We start from the raw sequence: 15341 nt of genomic DNA on the forward strand, positions 1-15341 counted from the left end.
TTTTCGGGAGGGGGGAGATTTTTATTTTATTTTCATTACAATTGGAAGCTGTTTTTGGAAAGTCGTTTTTACAAAAAAAGTTTTTTTTTTCTTTTCTTTTTTTGTGCGTACATTAATTCATAAACTTTTTTCAAAACCTCTTTAGTTAGCAACATAGGTCTTCAAAATAAATCACTAGATCAAAATTTGAGAAAATTTTCCGGTATTTTACTTAAAAAGTATTTTTAAGCATCTACTTTAAATTTTCTTTCAGAAACTTCATGCTAAATATGTACTGATGATAATTCATGGAGCACGGAAAATCCTACGATACAAACCAAATATCAATTTTGCTTCCAGTGTGTATTCTAGACAAATTACTGTCTGTGGGGATCTTCATGGAAAACTAGAGGATTTATTAACCGTTTTTTATAAAGTAAGTCTTCTCTTTTGGTAAGTTTTTACATATTTTTTTTAATTTTATTTTGGAGCAATAATAAGAAAATTATTTAACAACTGCAATTATATATGTTCTACAAAAACGGTAACATTCACAGGAACTACTGTTGAGCTGTAATTTTCTTCTTTCAAAGACAGTGTTCTCAATTTAAAAGCACTTATCGTTGTTTCTTATTTTTATTTGATCAATATATCCATTGTGCTAAGTTGATGAAAGTTATGGAGTAAGAAGTCCACTGGTAAGATTTGGTTCTCAGTAGTCTTCCTGGAAGAGTTCAAGGACTGAATTTAAAGCAATACCTAATTCGAAATGATACGGTTATTCCTTCGCATAGAAACTAAGTTTTTTAAAAGTAATTTTTGGTTTAAAATTAGAAAAAAGAAAATGAAAAAGTTCAAATTTCTCCTGGAAAACGTTTTAAGGTGCATCAGAGATTGATCCAAGGTACCCGTATTCAAAATTTTCTAATTTTTAATCTTTTCATGTGATCAGAAGGCAACCGGCATACAAATAGAAACTCTGTTTCGTTTAAATTTAGATTTTTTTCAAGTACGAAAATCATTAAGTCTTATTCTAAAATACTTCGTACTTTTTGATTCTTTTTTAAATATTATTTTTTTTTTTTTGTTTTTGTTTTTGTTTTTGTTATGAAGAGACAAACAAAGAGAAGATATAAAAAGCAGTCATTATTAAACCGATTCCTTTCACAGAAATTACTAGATAACATAATAAAAATTAATAATTTTTTCAGATATGATTAGTATTATTCGCTTTTCTATGCTGTGAGCCAGTGATTCTCTCAAACATTAGTCAACCAAGGAAGTCTGCAGAAAATCTCATCATATATTTTTACCTACGATAGGGTTTGCAAGAAAACCAAGCAAATTAAATATTTTGCCAAAAGCAATTATAACTTTTACCAAGATAGTCGTGCTTATTAACAGATAAGTGATGTTTTTTGGTTTGTTTTTTTCAACAAATGCTAAAGAAAAAATTTTCATTGCACTGTAAATTTTCTAACACGTTTTGAACACTTTTTGAACACCGGACACTTGTTCCCTTTTCCAGAACACTGTGAATGCACTTTTAGAACACTTTTTCAACACGGACACTTGCTCCCTTATTCAGTGAAGGGACTTCTGAAGTTTTCAAAACGCATTAGAGAACATTTTTCAGACACTGACACATATCTCTTCTACTAGAACACTTTGTAACACACTTTTTGAGACACATTTACAGCACTTATGGAACACTATTTTAACTACACCGGTAATTTTGCTGTTTTTATTCCAGCAATCTCACGGGGCAGCGGTCAACCGCCGCCGGATATTTGACTAGGGAAGGTCATCTTTTTCGAGCGCATTTGTGACACCTAGTAAGAGCGATTCATTGCAACAAGATTCCTTATTATCACTAGCCTGCATGCCCGGCGTTGCACGGGCTACTTAAAAAATGAAAGAGATCTTCAATTGATGTTTTTGTATTATTCTGACATCAGTTTCTAAAACGCTAAGGAGTAAATAATTACGCGTAATGCAAGGTTTGCAAAATACCAGTAGAGCATATTTTTGGCAAAAACCTCTTTAACGTTAATCATATTCATCAATAATACAAGTTATGAGTATTTTCAATTAGCACAAAACATGAAAATATATGCATTCTCAACTATAATATGTGCTCACTTTAAACTGAATTAAATCTGATAGAATATATCTGAAATATTTATGTACAATTACAATCAGCTTTTTACATAAAATGACACACACTTTTTTATTGATTACGTGAAACTAAAGCACCAAGACTTATTAAATACCAATAAGCATTAATTTAATATCAAGCCATCAGATTCCAATTAAGCTTTAGTTAAAATCCTTAAAAACAATCTTTTTTGTTCAACTCTGTTTCACTTAAAGAAATCCAAACAATCTTAATTTAACGTGTTCTTTTAACGATACAAACTGTATTGCAAAAATCGAAACAGGAAGGAAAAAGAGATTTATTACAATTCGAAAACTCACCCATGTGACGGAAAAAAGTCCAACAAAATAAACATAATTAGTCGCACATCCTAAATGTACCCAAATATGAGGCCTGTGAATGATAAACTTACACTACAATTAATAAACATTACTAAAGAAACATTTTTCATATGCTGAAAAGAGTTAAGAACGTTGAATGTGAAGAAATAAGAAAGGACAGACGATAAATGTCCGAATAGAGCAACCAATTTTAAACTAATTAAAAATGAAATTCTAGATGGAAACGTTGTTTTAAGATTTGGACAGCAGCCAAAAAAATCTCTTTTGACACAATTATTAGAATTTTATTTGCTCACCCATATGCAAAATGGCAACAGGAAAGAAATAAAAATTCCTGAATAGCGTTATGTTAATTAACGTTTTACTTAATATCTCCGCTAATTAAAGTCGTACAATTATGAGATTGGTCCTATTGTTTTCTTTGGAAAATTTCGAATTGATCGGTATCTCGTTTGACTCCCGATTCGCAGTGGTTCTCGAGAAGATCGATCTTCAGACAGACAGACAGACAGACGCGAACAGATTTTAATATTATAGTGGATATTGAGAGAGTCTATTGACCGGTAGTTTAAAAAAAACTGTTGAAGTTTTATTTGTACATAGTGGAGGAGCAAACGGTCAAATTTTGGCTCCCGTGCGATTTTTGTGATACAATTATGAGAGTTAGTTTTTCTGAAAGGTATTGGCATGAGGAAAACGAATTCGGATGTTGGCACCCCCGAAAATGGTGCAGGTGGGCAGGGAGCGGTTATAAGTGCGCTGGGGGGCAAGTGGTTTTCCGTTCAATTTTTGTGATACAGTTATGGGAGTTAGTATTTCTAAAGGGTTTTGGCACGAGGAAAACGAATTTGGATGTTGCTACACCCAAAAATACTGCAAGGGGCGAGAGGGAGTTATAACTGCAAACATAAAACAGATATATATTCATAATTTCTCGGTTTAAAACAAGTTTTCAAAGCTGAAAATGCTTAAATCTACTAATAAATAAATTATAATGACTAAAAATTCGAATATCCGAACCCTTTACTGGATGCGACACTACTGGAGCGTTTGCTGGAAAAGGTAAACTATCTTGTTGGAAAGCCTTGCAGCAATGTGATTCAAATATTTTGCAAGCTTTTGGAAATTTAGGATTGCATTCTACGCCCTCTGACGATATGTTTGCTGCATTAGAGCGGTATGTTTGTAAACGTTATATGTCAAACTGCTCCAAATCGGATAATTGGCTCTGTTCGGTTCATTTTATTTCAAATGAAAATTGCCGAATCAGCGAAAATGCCCCCAACACAATCGACTCTTTGCTATGCTATCATGAGAGCACACTATCATGCCATGATTTGGCAAAATGATGTCATTGCATGTCCAAAGATTCCACAGTCAGATGCTGGTTATGGTTGGGAAAAGAATGACAACAGATTTGTTCCCCAAATGACCAGAATGGAACCAGCTCCACAGTCGATTTTAGAACTGGTAAAATGCTCATGCAAAAAAAAGTAAATGCTCAACACTTTTATGCAAATGCAGACGCAGCGGATTTCCGAGCACGGACATGTGCGAATGTTTAGATCTGGATGATGCAAATTACTGTTTTAACTTGAAAGTAGGTAGCAGTTCTGATGAATCTGACAGTGAAACGGATTTTTAATTGGTGTTATTCATTTGTATTGCTTTGCTGACTTATGGTTCAAAATTCTTGATAGCTATATTCTTCTGAAACGGTCAAGCACGTAAAAAACTTATTTTAATGGTTTATCTAAATGTATAATTTCTTTCAAACATTGTTAACTAAGTGCCTATGTGTTGATATCTACAAATAAAACTCCATAATCTTGTTTTTATTTGACTGTTTTGGTAGCACATGGTTGTAACGGAAAATATGCAGTTTTTCTAACCTTTTACCTTAAATTTATAATGTTGGCATAGTGAAAAAAAAAAAAAATTCCAATATTCTTCTGAAATGGTTTTGTATATAAAAAACTTATTTTAATGGTTAATTGAAATGTATCTTTTCTTTCAAACGGTCTCAAATGAGTGCCTATGTGTTGATCTCTGTAAATATAATTCTACATTCCTGTTTTTATTTAAATATTTTGGACAGCAAATGATTGTAACAGAAAATATGTAGTTTTTCTGTTCTTTTATCTAAAATTTACAATGTTGGCATAATAAAAAAAAGTCACAGTTTCAATAAATGTTTTGTTTCGGTCAAAAATACTTTTTATAATCTGCAACCGAAAGAAACATCTCTAGAAATCATTATAAACTCATTCATAAACTCACGTCTTTTACAATGAAAAAGGAGCTCTTAATAGCTCCGAAACACGTGTCTGTAATTTAATTCGAATATTTATGCGTTATAATAATGTTATTGGTGAATTTAAGCATTTTACGCTTTGAGAACTTGTTATAAACCGAGAAATGTTGAACATATAACTGTTTTATGTTTGTAGTTATAACCCCCCTGCCCGCTGCGGCATTTTTGGGAGTAGCAACATCCAAATTCGTTTTCCTCGGGCCAATACCTTTCTGAAAAACTAACTCTCATAATTGTATGACAAAAATTGTACGGAAAACCACTTACTCTCCAATGCAGTTATAACCGTCCCACCCTGCCCCCTGCACCTTGTTCGGGGTTGGCAACATCCAAATTCGGTTTTTTCGTACCAATAACTTTCAGAAAAACTAACTTCCATAATTGTATTACACAAATTGAATGGAATGGCACTTGCCCCCCCCCCCCCAGCGCTTTTATAACTGCCCCACTGCACCATTTTCGTTATTGGCAACATCCAAATTCGTTTTCCACGGACCCATACCTTTCTGAAAAACTAACTCCCATAATTGTATCACAAAAATGGAATGGAAAACCACTTGCCCTCCAGCGAAGTTATAATTCCACCCCCTTTCTGTCCCCATGCAGCATTTTCGGGTGTAGCAGCATCCAAATTTGTTTCCCCCCCCCCAGCGCACTTATAACCGCCCCTCTGTCCCATTTTCGAGGGTACCAACATCCGAATTCGTTTTCCTCGTGCCAATACCTTTCAGAAACATTAACTCTCATAATTGTATCACAAAAATCGCACGGGAAACCATTTACTCCCAGAATAACAAGACAAAGCGATGATTTCACAAGAGTACCCAAATTGTCCCCAATCTATTCTCAAATGTACTCTTGCTCTGATCCCAATGTTAAATTTAGCAAAAATGTTGAGTGGAACACATGCGGAACAGGTTCGGAGCACATTTCAGTACTTTCTTTTTAGTGAAGCACAATCAGAACACATTGTAGTGCACATTTAGGCAACTGAGGCTCTTTTTCCAAACTAAAGTGCTCCAAACATGTTCCCAATGTGTGCTGGGAATATGTGTAACGTAGCGTAATTTGTAATTTATTGCAATGAGAAAAGAATAAATATTATTACATTATCCCTTTTGTTCTTGTTTCCAAATATGTCCCATATACTTATTTCTAAATTGTTATAACAATTGTGCGTCGAGTTGAAACTCGAAATAATATACATAGCACGTTTTATGCGCACCTAATCAATTGTTAGGAAACTTCAAGAAAACGCCGCGTAAAGGTCATACCCGTCGGTTTCATCTAGGAAAGCTTAAGTCTCCATTGTTATGGTCTTCGTAATAAATGTTGCAGCAATTCCATTAAGGAATCTATCAATCTTAAATCTATCAACAACTGAGCACTACCGACGTTATTCATAATACACTCTTGCTTTTGGTAATGGACTACGCTGCAAACTGCTTGCATTTTGCGCAATTCAAAGGTAGTGGGGACAAAAAGAAACTGCTTTGCTCTACTATGAAAGTTTAAATTGATTTGTGTTTAAAACATATGTGAAAGCAGGTATAGATAAGGAATCCAGCGTGTTGACACTACGGGTATTATAAATATGACAGTTAGTTTTAATTAATTTTAAGGAAATGAAGTTCTCATGAACTATCTGAAGGAAAGATATTCTGATTATTGTAAAATGCTTTGGAATATTTTCAGCAAAATTGTGTTGTGCGATGTGTGAGGATAATGAAAATTTTATTTTGTTAAGCAACTCTAAATGTGTTATTTTATTACTACCCTTTTTTTGTTTACTTATGTTAACTTCTGTCGGTTGGCTTTTTGCATTATAAATAAATTAGCTGTGACTCAGAAACATGTGTCTATAATTTTGATTGATATTTGTGCAATTTTAACTTTATTTCTTGAATTTAGCTTGTCGCAAATATATTTGTCGAAATAAGAGATGCAAATAGTTTTAACTTTATTTATATATTGGGTCAATCCATAGAACTGTCAACCTCAGCCTCAGAAAAAAAAATCACAAAGCCCTATGACCTATTATTTCATTCAGCATACTTTCTAGAATATAAATCCAGTAACATTTTGCAAAAAATCCATTCGGTGTTTTTCTTCGGACTCTAAACGTGCAAGGTTGTAGAAAAGGCTTAGCATACGCAAAAAACATGAGCCTTAGTTTTCTTGAGTAATGCAAAAATGTTTGCAATTTTTTAAAATAACTATGTTTATTGTAAAAGATTAGAGGTTGGCCCAACAAAATTGACTGTTCTTTTAGCATACATTATAAATATTTTAATTAGTTGGTTACTTCACTGAAAATATTTGCGTTATGTTAGTCACATTTTCATTAACAATTTTGAAGAAGTAGACATTCTACACTGATTAAAAATATTTCGGGTGAAAAATACATCTAGTAAAGTTACAATGTGGACCTTCTGTCTACTTAAAACAGCTTTTTTAAAGGTCTTCTTTGAAAACAAATACAAACAAATACTTTCAATTAAAAGAAGAATTATTATTTTTTTTAAAGAAGGGTAAATAAAGCAAAATGAGTATTCTGCTGAATATGAATTCAACACAAGAATCCAAACTAAAGAATTGAAAAATAGAAAGACAATCTTAACAAAGGAGAGCTTTTATATTTTTCAGAAAATATCTCCACTAATTATTAAAATGAAGTAATGGCAGCTAGTTGGAAAACATTTGAAGATATTAAATGATACAGTGACAATAAACGCTGCTGTAGCATATTACAGAAATGCATGAATGATGAGTTAAAAATTTAAACTTTTGCGCTGATATCTGTAAATAAAATGCATTCTGAAAAATGTTTGAACATTTTTTTTTTTTCAATATTACATTTTGATTCAGGATATACAACATTCTTTGTTCGATGAATCAGTAAACCTTGAGAATAATATGTCGTCTTGAAGAATAATATGTCGTCGAAAAGTACTATGGAGTTCCGTATGACGATAACTAGTATATTGGCAGAATACTAGAATTTGGTGAAACAATCGACTTGTATAAAGTTAACTTTTCAAAAGAGAGATATTTAGGATTTAATTAGCCCCAAAATAATGTTATTCAGTTAGTAAAAGCATTTTTTTTTTTTTTTGGTTCATTCAAATTGAGTTTAGTTAAACCGAATCCTTCCATTCAATTTCTTACATTAATTTAAAAAAAGAAGTAAAAAAATAACGATAATGCACCGTAAAAAGGTTCCTAAAACGTGTAAAAGTAATGTAAGTGCAAGAGTTTATTACAAAAGGTTTTTATTTGTATGCATTGCTTGTTATTCGATGGTTACGTTAGTCGCACACAGCCTTTCGTAAAAGTACCACTAAGGGCCAAAAAAAAAAAAAAAAAAAAAAAAAAAAATCTGCTGTAATAAATATGTAGTATTTTTTTTAAAGTAGACTGATTACCTTTTACAAATATATCAGTGAAATTTCAAATGCCTGCGTAACTTTCAGAAAAAAATGCCTCGTAACATAAGCATTGTTTCTCAGGGTTGCAAAATTGTTACGTTAGTCACTATGCCTTTTTTGCTGAAAAAATACATAACAGCGAATCTTTTGCTTCAAATTCTTGGTAGAAATGAAAAATAGTCACGTTTTATATTTTAAATCTGCATATTAAACCAAAAAAAAATTCTTTTTACTTCAGGTTTTATGTAAAAAGTTAGATAATCAGCTGCGAATGTTACGTTAGGCACTATGGAATGACACATATATATACAATACATGGAATGACATATATGGAACATATGGAATATATATATATATCAGGGTGGTCCTTATTTATATGGGAAAAAAAAATTTCGGAATTCAACAAGTGACGCCCCCTAGTTTTGTGACACTATAATAAAAAGTAATCGGTGCAAAATTTGAACTCGATCGGTCAATAATAACACGTGCCCCTAGGACGTTGAACTTTAACACTTTTGATAATTTTCTCACAAATCTTCGAGTTTTTACTTCAGACCCCGTACATCGTTTCTCCTATGCTTGCAAAATATTTTTACAGTGAGGTAGCACTAAAATTAATCTTTTTAATTACTTTGTATCGTCTAAAGATTTTACATTGAATAAGAATGAAATCTTGCTTTAGAAACTTTACCTTAATCGTACGCTTTTCTCAATGTATCTCAATCGTGTGCATTTTTTTTTTCTGATAGTCTTGGAGTGTCTGTAAAATACTAAATTGCTTTTGTGACTCATATTTGGTAAATTGATTGTGAAATTCTTCGATTAATTGTGCTCCTCTTTCAGTTGTATCATTCACAACTTTCAGCATTTTAACGATATCTCTTCCCTTTAAATAGCTTCCTTCATTTTGCCATGAATCAGGATCAAATAGGAAAACACCTTTTGGTGTTTGTAACTTATCAAACAGTTTTATTGACTTGCAATTGATTCCGTAAAGAGGAAGATCTTTACTAAGAAAGTATTCCAAATCATCTACTGTTATTTGAAATTTTTTATACAGTCATCATACACGTCTTCCTATTCAGCAAGCATTTTTTTGAAGTAGTCTTTTCCTATCTTCAAAGTTAATTCCTTCATTCAATACGGACAAAGCTACTAGTTCATCCCCTAAGTACCATAAGTGATTTATGAATTTTCAAAACACTGCTTCTGCTGCATGTTTGTCATCATTTTGTACGCTGTAATTTTTTTAGACACTAGACTTTATATTAATTTAAAATGCCTATAAAGGGTTGCTGCGAAAAACTATATCTTCATACAACATTTAACTGTAAAACAGCATTTACAGGCAATCTCTTCATGTAAGGTCAATTTAAATTGTTTCCTAAATATATAAATATTCAAACAATAAATTCCTTTTGCCACCCATCTGGCTCACAGATAAGCTCCAGGTTGCCGAAAACATATCCCTGTAGGAGCGAGGACTTCACCAAGAAATATTATTACACGTTATGAGAATTCTCTGTAATATTTCTTAATTCCGCTTTCTATGAACAATAATATGTCATCAAATTCTTCTTTTAGAATTTAAGTGGTATGTGTAATTTTTGAATTTTGAAGAGCTTAAATAATGGAATATCGAGTCTAGAACTGAGAAAGGCAAGAACTTCTTTAAAGACACTCTGCAGTACGATTTCAAGTGCATGATGATAGCAATACAAATGCAATATATCACCGTTCAGCTTTTGTTCTAAAAAATTGCATGCACAATTTATACGGCCGGTATTGTAAGTCGCTGTATAAAACACTACAGCTTGAACAGTTAGCAATAAAGAGCAATCATCTAAGATATCATATACAACTGAAGAAATATCTCAGAAATTCTGAGTAGCTGTTCAACATTGGAACCTGAAGCTATCATAGTAAGCCTATCGGGCGTTTTTTTCCAGTTACATCTGGATGTAGCTCTGTATCCCAGGGAATAAATAAAAAACCAAAATTTAAATTCATGAAATCTGATTTTACCTCTCGAAGATTTTCTCTTGCTCTCTTAAGGGATGTACGATTGATCATAAGGTTATTTGGATTTAAATTTACTGCATCTACATAGGCTGTTAATAAATGAGCAGCAACTTTGTCCCTAATATGGCATTTGTCTAACATTGATGAAATGCGAGCAGATCTCAATAGTTGTCAAGATTTTTTGCGTTGTGGTAAACCAGATATAGAAAAAAAGGTTCAACAGGTTAGGATAGATACCCATTTCGGTTTCTAAATCTTGTGAAATGCAAGAGGAATTTGATGATAATAAATGACTATGTACTGAAATAGAAGACAGTTTAAAGTATAGATTTTTACATTATACCGATCTGGAATTTTTTTTTTAATTTATATTTTAGATATGGAAAATAGAGTTTATTTTTATGGTAGGGTAATCGAGGATTTTTCAAAATTTAAATTATGAGAATGTATAAACATTTAAGTATATAACTAAAGAACAGCGAATTAAAATATAATTGTCATTACTTATATTTATAGCATGGAAACCTAGTGACCCTATTTGCCACACCTATTACATACACAGAAAATTTTCTAAATCAACACACCCAAAGCCTGGAGGAGGCAATTTTTTGTTGTCAAAAATCATTCATAAATGGCCTAGGCCATTCATTAATGGCCTTTAGAATCCCTTGTGTACATCTCGGTGGAAAGAAATGTTCCCCTGCCGCTTGGTTTGAAACGAGCGCGAATAGCGGTATGCCTGCCCCAAGGCCATTGGTGTACTTGTACCCTATGTAATATGTAACATTTTACAGAATGAAAGTGAGAGAATGGTTGGTCTGGAAGTAGCAACATCTATTGATGTTCAAAATTACTTTAAATATGAAACCTAGGAATATTTTTACATAAAAATGAGAAAATCCGCAATTTTTTCTTCAAAACTCAAAAAAGTGGGCCCTAGGGGCACGTGTTAAATATTCATGGATTGACTTAAAATTTTGCATGGATCATTTATTTGTATAATGGAACAAATTGAGGGGGCGTCGTATAAAATATCTAGAATTTCAAAAATAAGGACCACCCTAATATATATATATATATATATATATATATATAAGTACAAAGCCATTTTTACCTTGAAAACTACAAACCGAGGGAAATATTTAATCCACGTGGTTTTTGTTGTTCGTAAAAGTGTTCTGAAAGCAGTAATCTGACTCATAAGTACATGATTTTTTTTTTCTTCATGCCGAAGAAAACGGTGAAGAGCAAATTCAATTTTATCAAGGTATAGTTGGTGAAAATGATTTCAATAGATAAAAATGCCGAAAACATCTCCAAAAGTGATGAATTCCCAATTTACGTGGGGTAGGTATCTACCCTGGTTTGTAGTTCTAATGTTAAAAGTGCATGTGCCTATATGGACATGTGTCATGTAAACTTTTATTCCCCGAAATCGCTCAGTGGTTCAAGTGCTCTTTAGAACAAAAATTTCTTCTGACATTGAAAGGTTCAAAAAAAAGTTTATTCAATTATTTTTAAAAATATATTTTGCTGATTTCCTGCTATAACTAAAAAAACCCGGGGACGTGAGAGGATGAAGACGGCAGTTTATGTAACATTACATTAGTTACAAAAATAATTCAAATTAAAAATTCTCAAATACTTGGAAAAAGTGTGCAAAAATATCACAAAATCATGCAGTCGTTTTCACAATGAGCTGGCTTTTTTTTAAAAAAAGAAGGCTATTGGAAAGGAAAGTAGCACTATTTGCTAATTTTCAACGATATACAAAAGCATTATGCTAGAAAAGTACATTAATGTCGTCATTCATAGATATATCTCTAAAATATAGTACTTTTCCTCTCTCTAAGATCAAAACCTAATAGAAAAATTTCATGACATCACGAACGATAGTTCTTAAATGACCAAAATGATAGTTTAGTCACGCAATGAAGATCCCACATCGTAAGTACTTATAGTAAAAAAAGTCGTAAAATATGTTTTGGTTCAAAAGTTTTTTTCTAAGATGTGTTTAACTGAGCATGTAAAACAAAAATGGACGTAAAAATACTCGATATGACGTAACTCGATTCGTAAACCAATATCAATATGCACAAAAATTAGCTTACTGAATTCTCATTGAATCTCAATTTGTATTATTGTTACATAAATAAACTTGAATTATTTTATTAAGACGTTAAATTTTTTTTGAAATTTGCCACTTCCCCCCGCAAAGCTGTTGAACATTTGAACATTTTGTAAATAATAAGGAATGCTAAGAATTTCTTCTTATATCCTTTTTTAAATTTTAATGTACTTACGTGCAATTAATAGTATTATAATTAAAAAAAGAAATATTTTAATGAAGTACTAATAAAATATTTCATTTTAGTAAAGTAGCAAAAAGGTATTTCGTTTCACATATTATCTACACGTTACTTTATTTCAATAAAGTATTAAAAAGTATGTTTCATCAAGTACTACGAAAGCTTAATTTTTGAAAGTACAAAGAAAATTACTTTACTTACCAAACCACTAGTCAATTATTTTAGTTTAAAAAACGATGAACAAAATCATTAATTTTAAGAAGCATTTAAAAACTATTTTCATTTTATTACAGCGATGATAAACTCATTTAGTGTAGTTGATTCAACAACTCAAGATGACTATAAAACACTTTGATTCACCTAAAACGATTTCAAAAGTATAATAACTTAATTTGCCTAATTACAAAAGACTGCTCTTTCAAACAATGCAATTTGTTGAGCCTAAGGGCCCTACCATACTGAGTGAGCTGAAAATATTTAAAGGATCACTTTCTATACACAAACAAATTCAATGTGTCTTGACGCAAATTGCTATAAAAATTGCGTGTTCCATTTTGGAGCTACAAGGGAAAGCTTTCATCTGTGCAAACAAGTGGGTTTATAGCAGATATTCCTGATATCAACTCAAGTAATTTTAACTAAACCCTTGTTGATGTAATCAATTTAACAATATTTTTGCAATGCGTTTATCAAAATTCGTATAAAATTGCTTTTGAAAAAGTCGCATGCAATAAGAATAATTTCCATGTAACACATTTTTTTTTTTTTTTTGAATTGAAAAATTTGAACCAATCAAACTTCTGTGACATTCAAGAAAAAGCAAATTAGAATATCCTTTTTACTGAAAATGATGACACGGCAAATATCCAAAGAGATGATATGATACATATTTAACCCCCTCCCCCCCTGTTACAAAATTGCACACTTAACCTTACCCCCTCCTCTCTCATTTTAACATGTCACGTTACATTACGTGTACAGTAAAACGTTTTGTATAGCAATATGTTTAATATTGACATAAAAATGCGATTTTTTCAATCAAAATGTGTGATGTCACACTTCTTGGTCCCCCTTCTCACAAACTGTCGAAATTTCATAATCTCCCCCCCCCCCCCCCAGTCGTTCGTGATTGAAACCTGCATTAAAAAAATTTGTTATATTTAATTTTTTTCTCAAATTTTTATTGAAATTTAAAAAAAAAAATGCTTGGGCATCAACCATTTTCTTTAATTTTTTTAAGAAAAAGGCCACATATTTTTGAACAATTAAATTCCCGTTAAACATTTTGGGTTCAACCAAGAAAGGTGCTGGTCGAAGGTACTGACGAATTCTTCAAAGATTAGAACAAGAACAAGAAAAAATGCCAGATGTCTTGATGATTTAATAGTCGTTAGAAATAAGTTATTACCAATTTTTTGTTGTGGTTCCACAGTTTTTAAATTTCGTTACAGTGTAGTTCCGATGTAGCCACCGTCTATCTTCCTCCCATCTTTTCTCCCGATGTTTGAAGAAGGTTAAACAAAAGTTCTTAAAAGTAAAAAACTATAAAATGGGGAAGCAATGAAAATTATTAAAATATTAGTTTCAGTTATGAAAACTGATGGTATAATCATGGGGGGAGGGGGGAAAGGAACACCCTTCGTTATTCGGCTGTTATTCTTGTTAAGAAAGAAAGAAAGAAAGGTGACATTCGACGTTGATTCGAGTCTTCGTTAAAACTACGTAAATAAAATTTTCATAACAGACCTTAGAATGTCAAGAAAGCTACTTTTATCTTATTGTCTCTCTTTTGCTACCTAATTTGACAGCGACAAATGTTAGCTGAATAATGGGGAATAAAACGCTCGAGATATTGCATTTAAGGGAGAGATTTAAGAATTTCTCTCGTACATTACGCGCATTGCAAGGAAATAATATTCTACTTTGCGCTTGATTTAAGGGACATTATCTAAAAATAAAAGCTTACAAAAAAAATTGCACCATTTGTTTATGATGTTGTTATTGAAGCACTTTTTTGCTCTGCTAAAAGAAGATATCTTTAGATTGTTTTTCTTTGTGATCTAATACAGATTTTTTTCTCCCATCGAAAGTAATTTCTTTGAGTTTCTCAAATGAAAAAAGTGAAATACTTTATGGCTTAAATATGCTTTAAAGTTCTGTATTAAAGGGATATGCTGATGGATCTTCTAGTTGCGAAAAAAAAAGTGAAAATTCATTCTTAAGTCCATGTTATTTATCCCGCAGTCCAAGTTATTTCACATTTTACATACAATGTAACTCATAGCTACAATTCATTATTCACATTTGTTAAACCAATTTCAGTGGATGAATAATGAATAACTTGACTAATGAATTTCTGTGAAAAAATAAAATTCGGAGTTTTCAACTTGCTTTTTTGTTTTGCTTTGCATAATCAGACCCATTTAAGCAAGATATTGTGATGTTCAATTCATATAAATAACTGAAATTTGGCAACAACTATCTTAACCGGTCTAAAGATGTAGAGAGACTGAAAAGATCAATGCATGAACATAAGTAACTCTTCTACACCGAAAAAAAAATCATATTTATATATTCCATTAAATTTTATAATTTTCAGAAAAACAAAATGTTAAATGACAGCAGCCCCCGGAATTCTATCCCCCAGTAACCGGATGAACCACGAAGATGGTAGTGTCCCCCCCCCCTCCTCGTTTCCATGGACACTTTCGACCCCGGAAAAAACCTGCTTTTCACCGCATTGCGGCTATTTGCGGGGTTTATATGGAATCTTTCTACTCCTGCTAGCTT

General features: G+C 32.0%; 1 protein-coding gene across 1 annotated transcript in view; it reads left to right on the top strand.

Moving 5' to 3' along the window:
* LOC129231391 (serine/threonine-protein phosphatase with EF-hands 2-like) overlaps positions 1 to 15341 on the top strand; it is a 162996-nt gene that overhangs the window by 79013 nt on the left and 68642 nt on the right. Inside the window, exon 5 of the mRNA XM_054865694.1 lies at positions 254 to 415. Within this exon, the coding sequence (XP_054721669.1) occupies positions 254 to 415 (162 nt within the window). The remainder of the gene's footprint in view (positions 1 to 253; positions 416 to 15341) is intronic.

The sequence above is a fragment of the Uloborus diversus genome, chromosome 10 (genome assembly GCF_026930045.1).
Source record: "Uloborus diversus isolate 005 chromosome 10, Udiv.v.3.1, whole genome shotgun sequence".
Taxonomy (NCBI): Eukaryota; Metazoa; Arthropoda; class Arachnida; order Araneae; family Uloboridae; genus Uloborus; species Uloborus diversus.